At 41.1% G+C, this 24120-nt stretch overlaps 1 protein-coding gene across 1 annotated transcript in view; it reads right to left on the minus strand.

Moving 5' to 3' along the window:
* Positions 1-7743: 7743 nt before the first annotated feature.
* LOC126292262 (speckle-type POZ protein-like) overlaps positions 7744-24120 on the minus strand; it is a 78134-nt gene continuing 61757 nt past the window's right edge. The window contains exon 3 of the mRNA XM_049986162.1: positions 7744-8781. Within this exon, the coding sequence (XP_049842119.1) occupies positions 7757-8781 (1025 nt within the window). The 3' untranslated portion in view covers positions 7744-7756. The remainder of the gene's footprint in view (positions 8782-24120) is intronic.

Raw genomic sequence — 24120 nt, forward strand, 5'->3', positions numbered from 1 at the left:
TCACTTAGATGCTGGAAATTTGAAATGGCAGTTGCTTTAAGATCAACGCCAACTATTCTGTGAAGAGCTTACAGAATTTCAAGAAACCGTATTAAGTGAGGAATCTAAGCATATATACTACACCCTTCCCCTACGTATCACACCTTTAGGGAACACATAGACAAAATTACAATAGTTACAGTATGAACAGAGGCATTTAAGCAGTAATTGTTCGAGTCATTCACACGTCAACTAAACAAAAAGTAATCGTAACATGTGGAAAGCACCACAGTGTAAGCACAGATGTAGATAATTAACAACAAAAAGACATTAATATCATTAAATATATAACTTCCGACAATATAAACATGCTTTTCATGATAAATAAACTATCAGAAAAAAATCAAAGCGTCAGACAACAAAGCTTCACAGCTAACACCTAGGCAGGCAGCATCGTAAACAGTAAGAGCTGTACTAAATATGTTGTCAGAAAATCTTTAGGAAGCTTATCCATAAAATAAGTGATTTTCATACAACTGAATGTACAGTGCGAGTCTATAAAAATTTAAAGCTTCAGGATAATGGAGAAATTTATTGAGGTAAGTTACAGAATTGGTAGGTGTGTCATTTTGTAATTAAATATCTCAAGTTTTACATAAAAGTTCCAAGGGTCATTTTGGTTCGATGTGATTACCACTTCTGATGCGGCAAACATCCAAATGGTAATCAATTTCTTCCCACACTCGTTGCAGCAAATTGCGCATAACTTGTGCAGTGACAGCGTAGATTTGATTTTTAGGTCTCCTAAATCGTTTCGCGCGATAGGAACGTACACAGGTCTTTAATTGAACCCCACACAAAGAAATCCAGTGGTGCCAAGTTTGGGGATCAAGTTGGCCATCGACCTGGGAAGTGATTACCAAGGAACAAACCATCTCAACAAAGTTGTTATGCCAAGAGTAAATTGTAGGCCTGCTTGAATTTTCTTTAGCTTATTTGGTGCGATATCTATGCCGAACAGTTGCTGCAGAGTTTGTTTCATGAAAACAAAACATACAGCGAGCCCACTCCACACCAGTGAAAGTAGCCGTTTCACCTTTGCACTGCGCTGGCGTTACTGATGGCAGAATGAGGTATTGTTGCACTATGTGAACCAAACATGAGGTTGTTTGCTACAAAATGACACATCTACTGATTCTGTAAGTCATCTCAGTAAATACATATATCATTTCAAAGGTGTAACGTCATTTTTTACTCACCCTGTATAAATGTAGGGGCTTCCACACAAAGAATACTTCCAGTAACTATTCATTCATAATTTCAAAAACGATCAGGCGTATACAAACACAGAAGCCAAGGATGCCCTCCCATTACTCAGGCCAAACTGCGAGAAGACTCAAGATCTGATTCAAGAATCTATGGCCACCATTTGTTCACAAAGTCCCTACCTTGAAACATCATACACCATGCTGCTAATTTAAGTAAGCAACATTTCATAATACTTAAATTAATTTAAATTTTCAATAACCTGTCACAACGTTAACTGAGTATCCACTGGCAAAATATTTATGTATGTAAACTGTGTCTAATCATTTGTCTGTTAGACAGTATACGATGGAAATGCAAATGATTATACGGCTTGTTGGCCTGGAGACCCCCTCTGCAGTTGTTCGCCTGGCTTTTCTATTTGACGCCACTTCACCGATATGCATTTCCGTGTGAAGAGGATGATATGAAATGATTAGAGCAACATGAACACTCAGTCCCACACCAAAAGATATCTCCAACTGGGCTTGGAATCAAACATGGGACCTAGAGGCAGTAATGGTAACCATTAGACCATGAGCAGTAAACACTAATGACTGCACTGCAAGTTACCAGCAATCTCATAATGTCTACTGTCACAATGTTTATATATACAGGCCTGTCCGTTATAATTATTTTTAACTGATTTTGTCTTTTATAATATTTAAGAGAATGCCAACTTCCATAATACTTTTGTAAAGAAATGTTTTTTTTTCTTTTGCTTATATTAGTTATGAATAATACTTTCTCAATGTGTACTGCATATACTGAAATATATATATTGTAACGTTTATGTATATATTGTAACTTCTGTAACTATTGTAACTTATAAAGTTGTTTGCGCTGCTTTAATTCATCTTTAGGTGAGACTGCATTTTTTATGTAGGCCACTACCACCTTAAGAAATTTTCTCCTCAACGAAAAATAGTCAGTATCACATGTAAAACATAAGCCATAGGTGAACAGCCTTCTGATGACAAACGTATATGATCGAAAGCAGTAACGCTGCTATTCTTCCTTATCAGATGGATATATTTTCGTAAGAATTAGTTTTAATGAAGAGAATGATGTTTTTGCGCTTATATGTGTTACTGAAAGATTTCAATCTTTGCAGGAAATTGATTATATAGATTTTTTGACGATTCTTGTTAACTAGAAAGGTTGCTACAGCTGCATATGTCTTCATGAAACAATCATTTTTGTCTTCTTTTTAAGAAATAGTTCATTTTCTTGCACTGAGAAACCAGACAGCTGAAAATGTTTTGCATATGAAGAACAAATTGTGTGGTTTCCAAAATATTTGATTTATCGTTACTTGTGCAGTGAGTAACAATGGCGCAATAAATGAGAAGTGTATGACATGTATTAGCTCATCTCCAGAACATAGTGGAGTTTACCCTGTCTGACTCAAGCTAGCCTCTAATCTTTATAACTGAGTCTGTCAACATTATATGTGCGCATTAAATAATTGGGTTAGTCAGACTATCACATGTGGCTTAAACACACTAAATTTGATGAAAGCACTAATATGTGTAAGATGTCACTGAGGTCTCTTGAAGCACTGAGATCACTCCATATCACAGAATGCAGTGCTCTGCTAAACATTCATACGGTTTTTTTCTGAAATCTCTGTATCAATCTTTTTTTGAGAAATATTTTGTGAGCCTAATTCTGTAATAACTCAGTGAATACCTTCGAACTGTAGGAGGCCAGAACGAAATGTTATGCTGTTCAGTCGTCTGCAGAATTTATTACAATTGTACTGATATGGTGGAAGATAGTAAATGTCAAAATATTAGTGTTTGATGGAACGCTCATTTTCAGTGTACTCCCCCCTTACATACAGAAGATAAAAAAACTAGTTTTTACACAAACATGCCATGTGTGACATGACGAAAGGAACAGTTGTCTAAAAGGATGGTATCCATTCATAGGACACTCACCTTGCTCTTACATGTGTACACTTTATTTCAGCTGCCAAGATACCGTACTAATGAGCTTGATTTCAAGCACTTTTAACTTGGAATTTCTCTGCCTCGTGATGGCTGGGTGTTGTGTGCTGTCCTTAGGTTAGTTAGGTTTAAGTAGTTCTAAGTTCTAGGGGACTGATGACAATAGATGTTAAGTCCCATAGTGCTCAGAGCCATTTGAACCATTTTTGAAACATCTAGCAATTGCCCATCATGGCAGGCTCCCGTATCTGTGAGACATACTTTTCAGGTGGAAGCCCAGATGTGGATGCAATGCTTGTTGCTAATGATATTGAGTTCAAGCACTGTGAAAATACAAAATATTTTCTATAAACTGAACTCCACAGGATTGTTTCTGTGCTGATAACAGCTATGTACTTAACGTCAACGAACCTTCATTTAACCTGATATAATGGTATCTCTGACATCAAGATCCTAGCTTGACCGAAACAGGTTGTCGATAAGTAAAAACATATTACAGTTGCTTCTGATGATAGTTTCGTGATGCCGTTCGTGTGGAGAAAATACTAGCAGGCTCTGGGTGTATGTGTTGTTTGTGTTGTTGTTGTGGTCTTCAGTCTAAAGAATTGTTTGATGCTGCTCTCCATGCTACTCTATCCTGTGCTAGCTTCTTCATCTCCCAGTAACTACTGCAACCTACATCCCTCTGAATCTGAGTACTGTATTCATCTCTTAGTCTCTCTCTACAATTTTTACCCTCCGCAACCCCCCCCCCCCAATCTCTCTCTCTCTCTCTCTCTCTCTCTCTCTCTCTCTCTCTCTCTCTCTCTCTCACACACACACACACACACACACACACACACACACACACACTTCTCCCTTGGTGTCTCGGTTGTGCCACAAATTTCTTTGCTCTCCCGTTCTGTTCAGTATCTCCTCACTAGTTGCATGATCTACACCCCTAATATTCAGCATTCCTCTACATTACTTCGCTTCAAAAGCCTGTACTCTCTTGTCTAAACTGTTAATCGTCATATTTCACTTCAATACACGGCTACACTCTGTCAAATACTTTCAGTAAAGACTTCCTGACACGTAAATCTATTCTTGACGTCAATATATTTCTCTTCTTCAGAAACATTTTTATTACCATTGCCAGTCTACATTTTCTATCCGCCCTATTTCGTTCATTATCAGTTATTTTGCTGGCCAAATAGCAAAGCTCATCTATTATTTTCAGTGTCTCGCTTCCTAATGTAATTCCCTCAGCGTCACTTGATTTAATTCGACTATATTCCACTATCCTTGTTTTGCCTTTCTTGGTGTACATCTTATATACTCTGTTCAAGACACTGACCATTCCACTGAACCGGTCTTTTATTCCTTTACTGTCTCTGACAGAATTACAATGTCATTGGCAAATCTTAAGGTTTTTATTTCTTCTCCCTGGATTTTAATTCCTACTCCAATTTTTTTCTTTTGTTTCCATTATTGCTTGCTCACTGTGCAAATTGAATAACGTAGGCGATATCATACATTCATGTCTCACTCCCTTCTCAACTACTGCTTCCCTTTCAAGCCCCTCGACTCTTATAACTGCTGTCCGATTTCTGTACAAGTTGTAAACAGCCTTTCGTTCCCTGTATTTCACTCCTGATACTGTCAGAATTCCAAAGAGAGTATTCCAGTCAACATTACAAAAGCTTTATCTAAGTCTACAAATGCTACAACTGTAGGTTTGCCTTTCCGCAAAGTCATTACTGTCTCATGTGTTCCTACATTTCTTCAGAATACACACTAGTCTATCTGTACAGAATTCGCATTAATATTTGACAGCCATTACTTAGTAAAATGATCGTTCGATTATTCGCACCTGACAGTATTCGCTTTTTTCTGGTACTTAAATTATCACATTCTTCTTGAAGTCTCGCGGTACTTAGCTTGTCTCATACATCTCGCTCATCAGACGGAAGAGTTCTGAAACGGCTGGCTCTCCTAAGGCTGTCTGTAGCTCCTATGGAATGTTGTCTACTCCCGGAGCCTTGTTTCGACTTAGGTCTTTCCGTCCTCTGTCAAATTCTTGTCATAGTATCAAGTCTCCCACCTCATTTTCATTTACGTCCTCTTCCATTTCCATAATATTGCCCTCAACTACATCTCCCCTATGTAGGCCTTCTTATACTCCTTCAACTTTTCAGCTTTCCCTTCATTGCTTAAGACCGGTTTTCTATCTTAGTTCTTGATGTTCATACAAGTGGATCTCTTTTTCTCCATTGCGGTTGCTGCTACGGTGCGGCTATCTGTATCTCTGAGTCATGCAAGCCTCCCCATCAATGACTAGGTCCACGGTTCATGGAGGAGGGGGCGTATGTATATTTAATAAATATGCAGTGTAATTAGGGGATTTGATGGGGTAGTTGATGTTGTGGGGTTGTGGGTATTGTCGGTTACAATTACATTACTGTACAAAAATTAGTATGCTCATCTATGGAAAAGAATTTTCTAATGCAACACCAAGAATATTTTTGTAATCAAACTATTACTTTTATACAGACAAAGACGTTTCTTCTTAAAAGAAATTGTATCGTGGACTTCCATTCAAAATGAAGAACATTTCCTCAGTCAAGCCATGGCTTGTCCCACCATTTTAATGTGAGCTGTGGTTTGTATGCTCCAGAACTTTCCAACAATGCACTGGAACAAATAAATACCGGATGATCAGAAAGTCAGTATAAATTTGAAAACTTAATAATGTACATAGAGAGGTAAAAATTGAAACACATGCTTGGAATGACATGCAGTTTTATTAGAACAAAAAAAAGTTCACAAAATGTCCGACAGATGGCGCTGAACAGTAAAACGTCACTGACTGCGCATGACAATCGTGTATAAATGGAGCTGTAATGAAAGAGAGAATCAGATGCGCCAGCAGTCGCAGCATGCTGACGTTACCTGAAAAGGCGCTTTTAGTGAAGCTGTATTATCAAAATGGGGAATGTGCTAGTTCAGCGTTACAATCCTATCGCCATAGGAAGGGGATTCGAACGGGTAAAGGTCCGTTGACAAATGCAGCTGTGGCGAGAATGATTTCGAAGCTCGAAGCCACGGGTTCTTTAGACGATAGACCCCGTAGTGGCCGACCGAGCACAAGGCGTAATGCTGCTGAGACAGTTCAGGAAGAAATGGAGACTGTAGCGGGTTCGTCTATGCACGGGGAAGTCAGCGCTCGTGCAGTCGCACGTCGCACCGGCATTCCATACACTACTGTTTGGTTGGCACTTAGGCGCACTCTCCGATGCTATCCGTACAAAATTCATCGGCATCATAAACTGTTATCTGGCGATTTAGTGAAGCGGAGGGCATTTGCGGTGTGGGCGTTTCAAAAGATGGCGGAAGATGACGATTGGTTGACTAACGTGTTGTGGACCGACGAAGCTCATTTCACGCTCCGAGGGTCTGTCAACGTCCACAACTGCAGAATTTGGGCTACCGAAAATCCTAGAACTGTCGTGGAAACTACACTGCACGACGAGCAAGTCACGGTGTGGGTTGGATTTACCACATCTACCGTTATCGGGCCTTTTTTCTTCGAGGAAATGCGTGATTCTGGTTTTGTAACTGCTACCGTGACGGGTGAGAGGTACGCCGATATGTTACAGAATTGCATCATCCCCAGCCTGGCTGAAAAACACCTACTGGAACGTACGATGTTTATGCAGGATGGCGCTCCACCCCATAGTGCTAGACGCGTGAAAGATCTCTTGCGCGCGTCGTTTGGTGTTGATCGTGTGCTCAGCCGCCACTTTCATCATGCTTGGCCTCCCAGGTCCCCAGACATTAGTCCGTACGATTATTGGCTTTGAAGTCGCAAGCGTATCGTGATCGACCGACATCTCTAGGGATGCTGAAAGACAACATCCGACGCCAATGCGGACATGCTTTACAGTGCTAGCCGCCCTCGGTGGCCGTACGGTTCTAGGTACTTCAGTCCGGAACCGCGTGACTGCTACGATCGCAGGTTAGAATCCTGCCTCGGGCATGGATGTGTGTGATGTCCTTCGGCTAGTTAGGTTTAAGTAGTTCTATGTTCTAGGGGACTGATGACCTCAGATGTTGAGTCCCATAGTTCTCAGAGCCATTTGAGCCTTTACAGTGCTGTTCACAACATTATTCCTCGACTACAGCTATTGTTGGGGAATGATGGTGGACATATTGAGCATTTCCTGTACAGAACATCATCTTTGCTTAGTCTTACTTTGTTATGCTAATTATAGCTATTCTGATCAGATGAAGCGCCATCTGTCGGACATTTTTTAACTTTTATATTTTTTGGTTCTAATAAAACCCCATGTCATTCCAAGCATGTGTGTCAATTTTTACCTCTCTATCTACATTATTCCGTGATTTATTAAGTTTTCAAATGTATACTGACTTTTTGATCACCCGGTATATTATGGTAGAGAAAGTTTGGATGCTGAATGATGGAACTGTTGTTGCAGAAAAGTTCAAATAACAAGCAAAGCTCGGTTCTTGTTACTGATTCATCCCATCAGCTCACTGAGACGCAGTATGGCTTCAGGATGAGCAGTTATAACGAAAGCCCAGCCAGGAGTGCGCATGACCTGGTAGAGATTGCTTCTAATGAAGAACACCGCACGGTCCCACAGCACGTCGCAGGAGAACAGCAAGGCGTTGGCTGCAGTTTCTGCGGCGTTGTCCACATCCAAGTGGCTGGCGATGTGGGCCTCGCACTGTCGCTTTAGCTGCTGGAGCTGGAATTTGTCAGCAGCTATGAGCAAGTCCCACGGCATGTCCTTGAGAGCCGGGGCCACACCCGTGTACATAAACAGCAGGACCTGCTTCAGTGGTTCGGTCTTCACATCGGTGATCTGCACAAGGCCTTCCTTTGCTTCCTTCGTGTGAGGCTGCAGCAAGGCGGCAAAGTAAGGGCTCCGCACAGAAAGTAGTGACTTGTGTGCCTTCAGAACCGTGCCTTTTGTGTGCAGCTCAAAGTCTGTGTGCACTCCTTCACGGTACATCTCATCTACAGCCCTCGCAACATCAGACTGTTGCTCTGCTGCGTCTGCCGTGGGCAGTTCGTCGTGAACAATGCATCGCATGCTAACTTCACACTGCAGTGTTATCTCATTTTCGCTGTTGTCCTCTCCTGTACAGTTTGCTTTCCTAACGAGCTGCATTTCGGAGGAGCTTCCTTCTTCCAGTTCGTACCATTCACATGGAAACACTTCTCTTTTTTCACCACTTGGAAGAATCTCGTCAGCTTTCAGCTTCGCTCTCAATAGCTTCCCCGGTTCACACTTTTCGAGCAAAAACTGCAAAAAAAGTTCATTGTTTTTCTTTGTAAGAACCATACACCATTTACTGAAATTCTGGTGGGTGAACGAAATGGACTTAATTCCGGCTGTTCCTTCTAGTGTCTTCAGTCCCCTCACAGTCCAGGTTTTAACGAAAGTGTAGTCCTCAAAGTTTGTACCATTCGAGTCCTTTAGAACGGTTGGTGTACCAGTTGCTACTTCTGCAATATCAATTGTTCTGAAACTTCCTCCTGCAACAAACAGATGTCATCAAATGATTTTGAACATTTTATCATGTCCTCTGTCATAAATATCTATTATAATGCATCTCTACGTAATTATTTCCCAATTAAGACATATACAGGGTGTTACAAAAAGGTACAGCCAAACTTTCAGGAAACATTCCTCACACACAAATAAAGAAAAGATGTTATGTGACATGTGTCCGGAAACGCTTAATTTCCATGTCAGAGCTAATTGTAGTTTTGTCAGTGTGTACTGTACAACCTTCCACCTACGCTCAATGGAGCACATTATCATGGTTTCATACAGGATACTCGACCTGTGCTGCTAGGACATGTGCCTTTACAAGTACGACACAACATGTGGTTCATGCACGATGGAGCTCCTGCACATTTCAGTCGAAGTGTTCGTACGCTTCTCAACAACAGATTCGGTGACCGATGGATTGGTAGAGGCGGGCCAATTCCATGGCCTCCACGCTCTCCTGACCACAACCGTCTTTTCATTTATGGGGGCGTTTGAAAGCTCTTGTCCACGCAACCCCGGTACCAAATGTAGAGACTCTACGTGCTCGTATTGTGGACGGCTGTGATACAATACGCCATTCTCCAGGGCTGCATGAGCGCATCAGCGATTCCATGCGAAGGAGGGTGGATGCATGTATCCTCGCTAACGGAGGACATTTTGAACATTTCCTGTAACAAAGTGTTTGAAGTCACGCTGGTACGTTCTCTTGCTGTATGTTTCCATTCCATGATTAATGTGATTTGGAGAGAAGTAATAAGATGAGCTCTAATTTGGAATGTCCACATAACATATTTTCTTTCTTTGTGTGTGAGGGATGTTTCCTGAAAGTTTGGCCGTACCTTTCTGTAACACCCTGTATACAAGGTCACTACCCGAAGTATTTTTGTAATGAAACATGCAATTCTTTCGTTATTTCCACACACATTCCAGCTGTACAGCTAAATTCAGTAGTGATGAAAAAGTTATTTAATAGCTGCATCATCTCATTTCGTAAATAAAACCCCTACGTCATTTATGAAATTAATGTGTGTCCTATAAGCCACCAGTGTCACTGGCGAGTCACTGAGTGCCCATAAATATGTCAACTTTCTAACTTGTCGATTTACCACTTTATTTCATACAGCTAAACAGCTTTCGCACGTGCTATTGATGAAGGTGAATATATGTACTGCTGTCTGAAATTGACCATTTTTGTAATTCATTAGCATCATGAAATTTTTACTATTAGATGTTGGTACACTGTGTGAGAGGCTGAATGCTAGTCAGTGTATGTATTGTAAAATTTTATGCTGTATGTAACTCCTTAACTTGTAAAGCCTGTTACTAAGTCACTTGAGTTGAGGTAGGAAGAATGTTCAGACATAGTTCTTTAGATAAACTGGGTATTTTCTGAATACTATTCAGTCATTTATACGACAACCTATTCCCTTACAAATATCGAAATTGTTTTAAAATGAAAATAAAATAAACTTTCCTTCGAAAAAACTCTTTTCAGAGCTCGTTGGTACCACAGTTTACATAATTTGGGAAGTTATCTACTAAGCTACTGTTGGAAATTGTAGTCTAATTAAGTCGGGTAATGCTGAGGGAATTAGATTAGGAAATGAGACACTTAAAGTAGTAAAGGAGTTTTGCTATTGGGGGAGCAAAATAACTGATGATGGTCGAAGTAGAGAGGATATAAAATGTAGACTGGCAATGGCAAGGAAAGCGTTTCTGAAGAAGAGAAATTTGTTAACATCGAGTATAGATTTAAGTGTCAGGAAGTCATTTCTGAAAGTATTTGTATGGAGTGTAGCCATGTATGGAAGTGAAACATGGACGATAAATAGTTTAGACAAGAAGAGAATAGAAGCTTTCGAAATGTGGTGCTACAGAAGAATGCTGAAGATTAGATGGGTAGATCACATAACTAATGAGTAAGTATTGAACAGGATTGGGGAGAAGAGAAGTTTGTGGCACAACTTGACCAGAAGAAGGGATCGGTTGGTAGGACATGTTTTGAGGCATCAAGGGATCACAAATTTAGCATTGGAGGGCAGCGTGGAGGGTAAAAATCGTAGAGGGAGACCAAGAGATGAATACACTAAGCAGATTCAGAAGGATGTAGGTTTCAGTAGGTACTGGGAGATGAAGAAGCTTGCACAAGATAGAGTAGCATGGAGAGCTGCATCAAACCAGTCTCATACTGAAGACAACAACAACAACAACAACTGCTCGCGTTCATCAAAGTGCTTTAACGGTCTAAATGAGTGGTCGTACCTATGTAACTCGCCACACAGTATTAAACACACATGGCGTTATGAGAAACATTTAACAGAAATTTGTTCAACTGTTACAGAAAAGAGTTTTTATTTGCCAGTCACCTGAATAAATTATAATTATTTGACCAGTTTCGGTTGTTTCAGCACTCATCGACTGGAGCCAAAAAATATGAGATGTTGGTTTAGAAATGCACATTGCTCATAGAAGACGTTTTCATACGCCGAATATAGCATTGGCAAAACGTCAAATGCAACATAATCAGATTTTGACAAATTCATAAAAAGAACTCTTGCACTCCTCCAGTACTTCATCTCCTACCTTCCAAGTTAGAAGAAACTACGCTTCATTCCTTGCCGAATTAACGCTCCTGGCAGAAAGGGTATTGGGGAGATGTGCTAGCCACAGTCTAGGTGATAATTTTCACTCTGCAGCGGAGTGTGTGCTGATATGAATCTTCTTGGCAGATTAAAACTGTGTGCCAGATCAGGACTGGGTTGTGGGACATTTGCCTTTCGTGGGCAAGTGCTCTACCTAATGAGCTATCCAAGCACGACTCCCGATCTGCCGTTACAGCTTTACTTCCACCAGTACCTTACCTCCAAACTAGGCTGGAGTGCTATCTCGGCACACAGATACAATCTGTCAGGAAGTTCCATATCAGCATACTTTTCCCCACAGGGTGACGACTGATTCTGTCACAACATCGTTCCAAATCTAAGTCCTGTGCTTCTCACAATGAAAATATTTATCTTCATCTACATCTACATCCATACTCCGCAAGCCACCTGACGGTGTGTAGCGGAGGGTACCCTGAGTATATCGGTTCTCCCTTCTATTCCATCCTCGTATTGTACGTGGAAAGAAGGATTGTCAGTATGCTTCTGTGTGGGCTCTAATCTCTCTGATTTTATCCTCATGGTCTCTTCGCGAGATGTACGTAGAAGGGAGCAAAATACTGCTTGACTCTTCGGTGGAGGTATGTTTTCGAAACTTTAACAAAAGCCCGTACCGAGCTCCTGAGCGTCTCTCCTGCACAGTCTTCCACTGGAGTTTATCTATCATCTCCGTAACGCTTTCGCGATTACTAAATGATCCTGTGACGAAGCGCGCTGCTCTCCGTTGGATCTTCTCTATCTCTTCTATCAATCTCTTCTATCAATCCCACACTGCTGAGCAGTATTCAAGCAGTGGGCGAACAAGCGTACTGTAACCTACTTCCTTTGTTGTCGGATTGCATTTCCTTAGGATTCTTCCAACGAATCTCAGTCTGGCATCTGCTTTACCGACGATCAATTTTATATGATCACTCCGTTTTAAATCACTCCTAATGCGTACTCCGAGATAATTTATGGAATTAACTGCTTCCAGTTGCTGACCTACTATATTGTAGCTAAATGGTAAGGGATCTATATTTCTATGTATTCGCATCACATTACACTTGTCTACATTGAAATTCAATTGCCATTCCGTGCACCATGCGTCAATTCGCTGCAGATCCTCCTGCATTTCAGTACAATTTTCCATTGTTGCAACCTCTCGATACACCACAGCATCATCTGCAAAAAGCATCAGTGAACTTCCGATGTCTTCCACAAGGTCATTTAAGTATATGGTGAATAGCAACCGTCCTATGACACTCCCCTGCGGCACACCTGAAATTACTCTTACTTCGGAAGACTTCTCTCCATTGAGAATGACATGCTGCGTTCTGTTATCTAGGAACTCTTCAATCCAATCACACAATTGATCTGATAGTCCGTATGCTCTTACTTTGTTCATTAAACGACTGTGGGGAACTGTGTCGAACGCCTTGCGGAAGTCAAGAAACACGGCATCTACCTGTGAACCCGTGCCTATGGCCCTCTGAGTCTCGTGGACGAATAGCGCGAGCTGGGTTTCACACGACCATCTTTTTCGAAACCCATGCTGATTCCTACAGAGTAGATTTCTAGTCTCCAGAAAAGTCATTATACTCGAACATAATACGTGTTCCAAAAGTTTGTCACACCCGTGGCACAGTGCGAGGGTACATGGGTGGACGAGTTGTCTACTTACGGGCTTGATTCCACTTTCAGTGGTCCATAGTGGCGGATTTCGTTCAGAACTCCTTGCTGTGAACAGCTGGTGCCCGCATCTGCCTCGAGTACGTATACCCATCTTTTTAATGCATTTCCATTCGGGACTTTGCAGTGTGTTTCCGTCTGGTTCGGCCTGCGCAGGCGCTGAGGCAGCTGCTGCCCTCTGGAGCCGCGCACGCTCGGCTCGGCAGTTGGATTCGCACCGAGTAGGCGGTATTTTGCCTTGCCCCGGCACGGAGGTGTGGTCTCGTTGTTGGCGGCCCTCGTTGATTTGGCCGTTGGCGGTGTTGCGTGTCGGTGCCGTGCTGTAGTGGACAACTGACGGATCCCCGCACGCGATCGCTCGGGGTACTCCGCCTCTGAAAAGGGTGCCACGATATCGCTTGGGTTTCCGCACCCAAGAGTTGTAACGGCTGCAGGGCAGGCTTTCTGTGTGTTTCCTCTGTCCGGTGTGCGTGGCGGGGTTCGTTTCACCTTACTTCAGCTGTTGTTTGTATTTTCTGCGTGATTCCGTTTTGGCCGGAGTCTGGGTGTCGAGTTTAATGCTGGTGTGTACCCGGTCGTCGCCCCCGTTATCCCGGCCCGGGGAGGGGGGGGGGGGGGGCAGCCGTATCTGTTGGTGGGAATTATTTGGCAGTGTGTGTTTGGCGTGGACCCGGTGTGCTCACGCGGCCTGATTCTGAGTTGAAATCATTGTGGTCAGGCTGGCTCGGTTGCTGGAGTGTGTGTTATTGGTTTTCTGGCGTGCCGGGGACTGTGCTCGCGTCTGTTCCGTTTTGTGATGTGGCAGCAGTCTGATATATTTATGTGTGCTTGTTAAGGTGCTAGCATTTGTTTTTAGCCTTGTGCTTACTTATTTTTATTTAAATTGCTGGGCATTGCCTGTTCTTTCACCTTTATTTATTTGTAGTGTCAGTTAAGACTAAGACGATGTCCAAGGTGCTACAATTGATTTTAGCCTCGTGTGTACTTAGTCTTATTTAAATTCTCGGGCATTGCCATTTGCTTGTTCTTTTATTCTTATTTATTTGATGTGCCAGCTAGCCCTAAGATGATGTCGAACCTTGGTATCTGTCAACCTTATTGTGGCTACTAGCGCTCAGGTCCAATATTGCCGGGCCGAACCCGCATTTAGTCATTAATTGAGATTCTTTTATGCTGCATTTTTAGTAGTAGGTTTGGCAAGTGCTCTCCCGTATGGTATTTATTATGTTTCCTTCCCCCACCTTCCCCCACCCTCTTCCTCCTTCGTGTAAACTGATTTTGGTAAGATCGCTAGGTGCCCTGTGTTCTTTCATTACCTATGTAAGTTTGCCCGCTGCCGCAGTCGTAACATGTTTTGACCGGTAAGCGCCACATGTTGGCTAGAGTTTGAATGTGGTCTGCGCTGTTGAAATCAGTAAACTTTCTGTAAGGAAGCAAATGTTCTGCCTTGCCGTACGTATATTTATTATTTGAGCTAGTCATGTACGTGTTGTTGTGTTAAGGGTTTTAGGACATTTGAATTGAGATACCTTTTGGAAATTTTATCACCTTTTTAAATAAGGTGTACGAAGGAGTAACTTCGACAGAAAATTTAATTGTAAATGATACATTTGTGCTTCACATTATAAAATTTAACTGTATTAGGTGAAAGTACGTAGTTTAATCCACAATGATTATTTGTTAATGTACCAAATTGTGAACAGTTTGTTTGGCAGTGATTCAAACGACACAAATAAGTTTCTCTCTTCACCTGTGGCATATAACATTTTTATTACCTCATATTGTAAACACCTTGATTTGTTTGTGTCACTAATTTGTAAGCCACAGTGTAATTTATTACAATTAATTAATTGCTTTGGGGAAGGATGTCCCCTTTACATTAACCGAATCCCATCCAAATCGTCCGCTCATTCTTAACTATTGAAAAAAGAAAACCGAATCTAATTTTTTGAAAGAAGTGACTCGTGTGCCTGTGCGCTCCAAACGGATAATTCAGAAAAAGATTGTGGCTGAATTGTTTTTGACACAATAAACAAAAGATATACCATATCTTCAACTTCTAGGTTGTACAACATACTAAAAAAATGCAAGACTATAAGTCAACACAGATACACAATCTACGTATTTTCTGCAGCATTATACACAACTTTGCTTTTTACCAAAATAATACAGCCAGTATTTGAAATAGAGGAAGGTGACTACTGAAATCATAGTGCACGTGTAATGTCAGAGGTCTCTGCCAAGTTCAGACCTTCTATATTTATTGCTTGTCCCTTATTAAAAAAGGAAAAATATGCAATAACAGGAAAAATATTTCCTATTCCTAACTGATAATTTTGTAAATATTATTTATTGCCATACACTGCAATACAGTGGTTGTCAAGTTATTGCAAAACAGTTATAATTACAAGGTCCATAACTTTGCTTCCACCGTTTTTTCTCGAAGTTCGAGACTTCAATGTGAAAAACTTACAAAACATTTACGATTCAAAGTATTGGCCGTCGCTGACCACCGCTTCCTCCTAGCTTTCGGGCAGCATACGAAATCCGCAGTGTATAAATTGGGCAATTTTTGATAGGAGCCATGAATAGATCTAATTTTGCACTTGTTCATATGACCGCAATTTCTAGTCAGCTGGGTCGTATGCCACAGATCGAGAAAGGTGGCAGTCAGAGGGAGGAAGATCCGGAGAATACAGCAGGTGGGATAGAACTTCCCATTTCAACGTTTCCCAGTAGGCTTTGACGTGATTTTCGACTTGTCGTCGTGCATTGTATAAAATGACTCTTATCTTAATAATGTTGTTGTTGTGGTCTTCAGTCCTGAGACTGGTTTGACGTAGCTCTCCATGCTATTCTATTCTGCGCAAGCTTCTTCATCTCACAGTACCTACTGCAGCCTACATCCTTCTGAATCTGCTTAGTGTATTCATCTCTTGGTCTCCCTCTACTATTTTTACGCTCTACGCTACCCTCCAGTACTAAATTGGTGATCCCTTGATGCCTCAAAACATGTCCTACCAACCGATCTCTTCTTCTAGTCAAGTTGTGCCACAAACCCCTCTTCTCCCCAATTCTATTCAATACCTCCTCATTAGTTATGTAATCTACCCATCTAATCTTCAGCATTCTTCTGTAGCACCACATTTCGAAAGCTTCTATTCTCTTCTTGTCTAAACTATTTATCGTTAATGTTTCACTTCCATGCATGGCTACACTCCACACAAATACATTCAGAAACGACTTCCTGACATTTAAATCAATACTCAATGCTAACAAAGTTCTCTTCTTCAGAAACGCTTTCCTTGCAATTGCCAGTCTACATTTTATATCTCTACTTCGACCATCATCATTTTGTCCCCCAAATAGCAAAACTCCTTTACTAGTTTAAGTGTCTCATTTCCTAATCTAATTCCCTCAGCATCACCCGACTTAATTCGACTACATTCCATTATCCTCGTTTTGCTTTTGTTGATGTTCATCTTATATCCTCCTTTCAAGACACTGTCCATTCCATTCAACTGCTCTTCCAAGCCCTTTGCTGTCTTTGACAGAATTACAATGTCATCGGCGAACCTCGAACTTCGTATTTCTTCTCCATGGATTTTAATACCTACTCTGAACTTTTCTTTCGTTTCCTTTACTGCTTGCTCAATATACAGATTGAATAGCATCGGGGAGAGGCTACAACCCTGCCTCACTCCCTTCCCCACTACTGCTTCCCTTTTATGTGCGTCGACTCTTTTTTTTTTTTCTTTTTTGCGTCATTTGATGCGGCCCGCCACGAATTCCTTTCCTGTGCTAACCTCTTCATCTCAGAGTAGCACTTTCAACCTACGTCCTCAATTATTTGCTTGACGTATTCCAATCTCTGCCTTCCTCTACAGTTTTTGCCCTCTACAGCTCCCTCTAGTACCATGGAAGTCATTCCCTCATGTCTTAGCAGATGTCCTATCATCCTGTCCCTTCTCCTTATGTGTTTTCCACATATTCCTTTCCTCTCCGATTCTGCGTAGAACCTCCTCATTCCTTACCTTATCAGTCCACCAAATTTTCAACATTCGTTTATAACACCACGTCTCAAGTGCTTCGATTCTCTTCTGTTCCGGTTTTCCCACAGTCCATGTTTCACTACCATACAATGCTGTACTCCAGACGTACATCCTCTGAAATTTCTTCCTCAAATTAAGGCCGGTATTTGATATTAGTAGACTTCTCTTGGCCAGAAATGCCTTTTTTGCCATAGCGAGTCTGCTTTTGATGTCCTCCTTGCTCCGTCCGTCACTGGTTATTTTACTGCCTAGGTAGCAGAATTCCTTAACTTCATTGACTTGGTGACCATCAATCCTGATGTTAATTTTCTCGCTGTTCTCATTTCTACTACTTCTCATTACCTTCGTCTTTCTCCGATTTACTCTCAAACCATACTGTGTACTCATTAGACTTAATTCCGTTCAGCAGATCATTTAATTCTTCTTCACTTTCACTCAGGATAGCAATGTCATCAGCGAATCGTATCATTGATATCCTTTCACCTTGTATTTTAATTCCACTCCTGAACCTTTCTTTTATTTCCATCATTGCTTCCTCGATGTACAGATTGAAGAGTAGGGGCGAAAGGCTACAGCCTTGTCTTACTCCCTTCTTAATACGAGCACTTCGTTCTTGATCGTCCACTCTTATTATTCCCTCTTGGTTGTTGTACATATTGTATATGACCCGTCTCTCCCTATAGCTTACCCCTACTTTTTTCAGAATCTTGAACAGCTTGCACCATTTTATATTGTCGAACGCTTTTTCCAGGTCGACAAATCCAATGAACGTGTCTTGATTTTTCTTTATCCTTGCTTCCATTATTAGCCGTAACGTCAGAATTGCCTCTCTCGTGCCTTTACTTTTCCTAAAGCTAAACTGATCGTCAACTAGCGCATTCTCAGTTTTCTTTTCCATTCCTCTGTATATTATTCTTGTAAGCAGCTTTGATGCATGAGCTGTTAAGCTGATTGTGCGATAATTCTCGCACTTGTCAGCTCTTGCCGTCTTCGGAATTATGTGGATGATGCTTTTCCGAAAGTGAGATGGTATGTCGCCAGACTCATATACTCTACACACCAACGTGAATAGTCGTTTTGTTGCCACTTCCCATAATGATTTAAGAAATTCTGATGGAATGTTATCTATCCCTTCTGCCTTATTTGACCGTAAGTCCTCCAAAGCTCTTTTAAATTCCGATTCTAATACTGGATCCCCTATCTCTTCTAAATCGACTCCTGTTTCTTCTTCTATCACATCAGACAAATCTTCACCCTCATAGAGGCTTTCAGTGTATTCTTTCCACCTATCTGCTCTCTCCTCTGCATTTAACAGTGGAATTCCCGTTGCACTCTTAATGTTACCACCGTTGCTTTTAATGTCACCAAGAGTTGTTTTGACTTTCCTGTATGCTGAGTCTGTCCTTCCGACAATCATATCTTTTTCGGTGTCTTCACATTTTTCCTGCAGCCATTTCGTCTTAGCTTCCCTGCACTTCCTATTTATTCCATTCCTCAGGACTTGTATTTCTGTATTCCTGATTTTCCCGGAACATGTTTGACTTCCTCCTTTCATCAATCAGCTGAAGTATTTCTTCTGTTACCCATGGTTTCTTCGCAGCTACCTTCTTTGTACCTATGTTTTCCTTCCCAACTTCTGTGATGGCCCTTTTTAGAGACGTCCATTCCTCTTCAACTGTGTTGCCTTCTGCGCTATTCCTTATTGCTGTATCTATAGCGTTAGAGAACTTCAAACGTATCTCGTCATTCCTTAGAACTTCCGTATCCCGCTTCTTAGCGTATTGATTCCTCCTGACTAATGTCTTGAACTTCAGCCTACTCTTCCTCACTACTATATTGTGATCTGAGTCTATGTCTGCTCCTGGGTACGCCTTACAATCCAGTATCTGATTTCGGAATCTCTGTCTGACCATGATGTAATCTAATTGAAATCTTCCCGTATCTCCCGGCCTTTTCCAAGTATACCTCCTCTTGTGATTCTTGAACAGGGTATTCGCTATTACTAGTTGATTTAACCTTTTCTTCTACTCTTTCCCCTACAACTGCATTCCAGTCGCCCATGACTATTAGATTTTGGTCCCCCTTTACATACTGCATTACCCTTTCAATATCCTCATACACTTTCTCTATCTGTTCATCTTCAGCTTGCGACGTCGGCTTGTATACCTGAACTATCGTTGTCGGTGTTGGTCTGCTGTCGTTTCTGATTAGAACAACCCGGTCACTGAACTGTTCACAGTAACACACCCTCTGCTCTACCTTCCTATTCATAACGTCGACTCTTATAATCTTAATAATATGAATATTTATATATGTGTTTGGAGAGAGAGAGAGATTGATTTTTTATTGAGGTTTTTACTTTAAGTCGTAACTGGTACCTGAATTTTGGTTGCTGCCTCCTTGAATGATTAGCTTCTGCACCAATTTGTGATATTATAATTTGGAGGAAGTCATTGTTCTTTAAGGTTTAAAATACGACTCTTTTAGTTACTTGGCTGTAATGCGGATAGCTTTGAGCCTATCTTTTCTTAGCTTTTCATACCTGAGGGACCACTGTTGTAAGATCAAACAGCAATCTGCTTTTCGTGAGAAAAGGAGGTTGCTTGGCACACAAACTTCCTTCAAACTACACGTCCTGCTACATCAATATTGGTCAGTGGAGTTCAGCACCATACTATTTTACAGCACTATATTATTTTACAAGAACATAATCCAATTACTGTAATTAAGAAATTATGAGAGGTTGTTACTTATTGAATGAAAACTATAGAGAATGCATTTATTTTCCTATATTTTAGTTAACTTTGTACACTTACAATTCTGTCGAGTGATAGACAGCAACGACAGTGAAGTTCACCTCCTTTCACAAAAACGAGATATTTCTATTCTTCACTTCCAGAAAATTTGTAAACATAAATGTTTGACAACTCTTACACACACGCTTTACTCGGTTTTACCACTAAAATATCAATTTTCATTAAATGCAACGATACGTTCTGAGCGACGGCCTAGCAACACGTCCTCTTTCCACAAGATACATATTAACAGTCGTCTTCTTTTTTTAATAATTTTAGTAAATCAATTGCTTTTTTTTTTTTTTTTTTTTTTTTTTGGAGACCGTACTCAAAGATTCACAACTACTGTCGTTGGCGGGGATTGCGCGCTAAGAGTTTCTTGCTGTCCAGGTGCGCTTCACTTCAAGTACTTTTTGAATCACATTTACATTTACGGTATTTACATACATTACTGATCTCCTCAGAATAAAATCAGGCACAAATTAGTTCTAAAAGAGAAAAAAAAAGGAATGAGGCACACATAACATTACAACTGTCTTGTTGCAAAATCGTCTTTTCACGTCTATGGCTGTATTGTGGCCGTTTGTCTTTCAGTGATCGGCTTACACACATCAATTGCTTTCGATAACGATCTCCTGTGATTGTTCCCGTCAGTTGCAGTAGCATCGAAAGCGTTCTCTCTTTCACGACCATGCCGGTCTTCAACGTCACAATCACCGTTCTTGAAGCACGGAAACCATTTTCTGCAATGTTCTGTCACTAACAGGCGTCTCGTCATATGCCTTGCAAGTCTTTTTATGAGCCTCAGCAGCATATTTCTTCATATCAAGGAAGAAACTTAAAACCTCCCGTAGATGACGAGAACTGGGCTCGTAAGTTGACATATTCAGCAGGGAATAACTTTGAGATGCAATCAACAATCGACTAATATTTTGATGGCGCTATTAAGTTGAAATATTCAGCCGAGAATAACTTTGAGATGCAATCAATAATCGACTAATATTTTGATGGCGCTATGTTCTCAAATGGTAAGACAGAGATTTAGGAATCAGGTTTTAAATTGTAAGACATTTCCAGGGGCATATGTGGACTCTGACCACAATCTATTGGTTATGAACTGTAGACTAAAACTGAAGAAACTACAAAAAGGTGCTAATTTAAGGAGATGGGACCTGAATAAACTGAAAGAACCAGAGGTTGTAGAGAGTTTTAGGGAGAGTATAAGGGAACAATTGACAGGAATGGGGGACAGAAATACAGAAGAAGAAGAATGGGTAGCTCTGAAGGATGAAGTAGTGAAGGCAGCAGAAGATCAAGTAGGTAAAAAGACGAGGGCTAATAGAAATCCTTGAGTAACAGAAGAAATATTGAATTCATGAAAGGAGAAAATATAAAAATGCAGTAAATGAAGCAGGCAAAAAGGAATACAAACGTCTCAAAAATGAGATCGACAGGAAGTGCAAAATGGCTAAGCAGGGATGACTAGAGGACAAATGTAAAGATGTAGAGGCTTATCTCTCTAGGGGTAAGATAGATACTGCCTATAGGAAAATTAAAGAGACCTTTGGAGAAAACAGAGCCACTTGTATGAATATCAAGAGCTCAGATGGAAACCCAGTTCTAAGCAAAGAAGGGAAAGCAGAAAGGTGGAAGGAGTATATATATAGGGTTTATACAAGGGCGATGTACTTGAGGACAATATTATGGAAATGGAAGAGGATGTAGATGAAGACGAAATGGGAGATAAGATACTGCGTGTAGAGTTTGACAGAGCACTGAAAGACCTGAGTCGAAACAAGGCCCCGGGAGTAGACAACATTCCATTAGAACTACTGACGGCCTTTGGAGAGCCAGTCATGACCAAACTCTACCAGATGGTGAGCAAGATGTATGAGACAGGCGAAATACCCGCAGACTGCAAGAAGAATATAATAATTCCAATCCCAAAGAAAGCAGGTGTTGACAGATGTGAAAATTACCGAACAATCAGTTTAATAAGTCACAGCTGCAAAATAATAACACGAATTCTTTACAGACGAATGGAAAAACTGGTAGATGCAGACCTTGGGGAGGATCAGTTTGGATTCCGTCGAAATGTTGGAACACGTGAGGCAATACTGACCTTACGACTTATCTTAGAAGAAAGATTAAGAAAAGGCAAACCTACGTTTCTAGCATTTGTAGACTTAGAGAAAGCTTTTGACAATGTTGACTGGAATACTCTTTTTCAAATTCTAAAGGTGGCAGGGGTAAAATACAGGGAGCGAAAGGCTATTTATAATTTGTACAGAAACCAGATGGCAGTAATAAGAGTCGAGGGGCATGAAAGGGAAGCAGTGGTTGGGAAAGGAGTGAGACAGGGTTGTAGCCTCTCCCCGATGTTATTCAATCTGTATATTGAGCAAGCAGTAAAAGAAACAAAAGAACAATTCGGAGTAGGTATTAAAATCCATGGAGAGACAGCAAAGGACTTGGAAGAGCAGTTGAACGGAATGGACAGTGTCTTGAAAGGAGGATATAAGATTAACATTAACAAAAGCAAAACGAGGATAATGGAATGTAGTCAAATTAAATAGGGTGACGCTGAGGGAATTAGATTAGGAATGAGACACTTAAAGTAGTAAAGGAGTTTTGCTATTTAGGGAGTAAAATAACTGCTGATGGTCGAAGTATAGAGGATATAAAATGTAGACCGTCAATGGCAAGGAAAGCGATTCTGAAGAAGGGAAATTTGTTAACATCGAGTATAGATTTAAGTGTCAGGAAGTCATTTCTGAAAGTATTTGTATGGGGTGTAGCCATGTACGGAAGTGAAACATGGATGATAAATAGTTTAGACAAGAAGAGAATAGAAGCTTTCGAAATGTGGTGCTACAGAAGAATGCTGAAGATTAGATGGGTAGATCACATAACTAATGAGGAAGTATTGAATAGGATTGGGGAGAAGAGGAGTTTGTGGCACAACTTGATTAAAAGAAGGGATCGGTTGGTAGGACATGTTTTGAGGCATCAAGGGATCACAAATTTAGCATTGGAGGGCAGCGTGGAGGGTAAAAATTGTAGAGGGAGACCAAGAGGTGAATACACTAAGCAGATTCAGAAGGATGTAGGTTGCAGTAAGTACTGGAAGATGAAGAAGCTTGCACAGGATAGAGTATCAAGGAGAGCTGCATCAAACCAGTCTCAGGACTGAAGACCACACACACACACACACACATGTTCTCAAATGCCTAAGCTTAATGTATGACCCTTAAGACCAACGACTTACGCCACTACTTTCCACTAATGCCGTCTACTGCAAAACAGCGGAAGCAAATTTGTAGACCTCATATTTGGGAATGACTGCAATGTGAAAGTGACATTACACAGGTGCACTTGGGATGGGTGGCTCGTGAGAGAGCTACAACCAAAAACATTCGGCGATGCTGACTGATTACAGAGCTCTTTATTGCATAGGGACTTAAGAAAGTTACTCATGTAGTCCGCGCGCAAAGACCATTGCGCTACAGTGTGACACATTATCGGCAGAGAGTACATGTTTCGGGTTTGCTGCAGAGACGGTGTACATTGGTTCGGATACAACGAGCATCATAGTGTGGGCGTGAAATGCCGCGGAAAATGGACACTTCGTTACTTCAGAGATGAATTACCGCAGACTATGCGATTTTTGTGGACAAAACGTCTAAACTGCAGGAGATTCACCGTGAAATGGACCAAATCAAACTTCGCGTTTCAGCGAAATGGTGCCAGAAATGTGACCGATACGGCTCGGACTTGGGAGATACTTATCGTGAAGTCTTGCACCTTGCGATCTCCATGTTTCCGGCAACCTCGAATAACAACTGGCGATAAAGAGAGTTTCCACCGATGATGAGCTTCACCCACTATTTGTCGAATGGCTCCGTGACCACATTCATATAGTCGAAAATCTGAAACCACAGGTAAGACTTCCCGACCATTCTTTACAGAGACTTGATGAGTATGTTTAAAAGCATGGTCATGTAGCTGTGTGACTTTGAAGTATGGTGCAGCATTGAATAATAAGCTATTTGGCGTGCCATAATACTAAAACCTTGAATACCCAGTACTGATGTTTCGCAATAATATTTCTTTAATAGTTAGTTATGAACTGGCTTTTGGCTTAC

Source organism: Schistocerca gregaria, chromosome 9 (assembly GCF_023897955.1).
Source record: "Schistocerca gregaria isolate iqSchGreg1 chromosome 9, iqSchGreg1.2, whole genome shotgun sequence".
In the NCBI taxonomy this organism is placed as follows: Eukaryota; Metazoa; Arthropoda; class Insecta; order Orthoptera; family Acrididae; genus Schistocerca; species Schistocerca gregaria.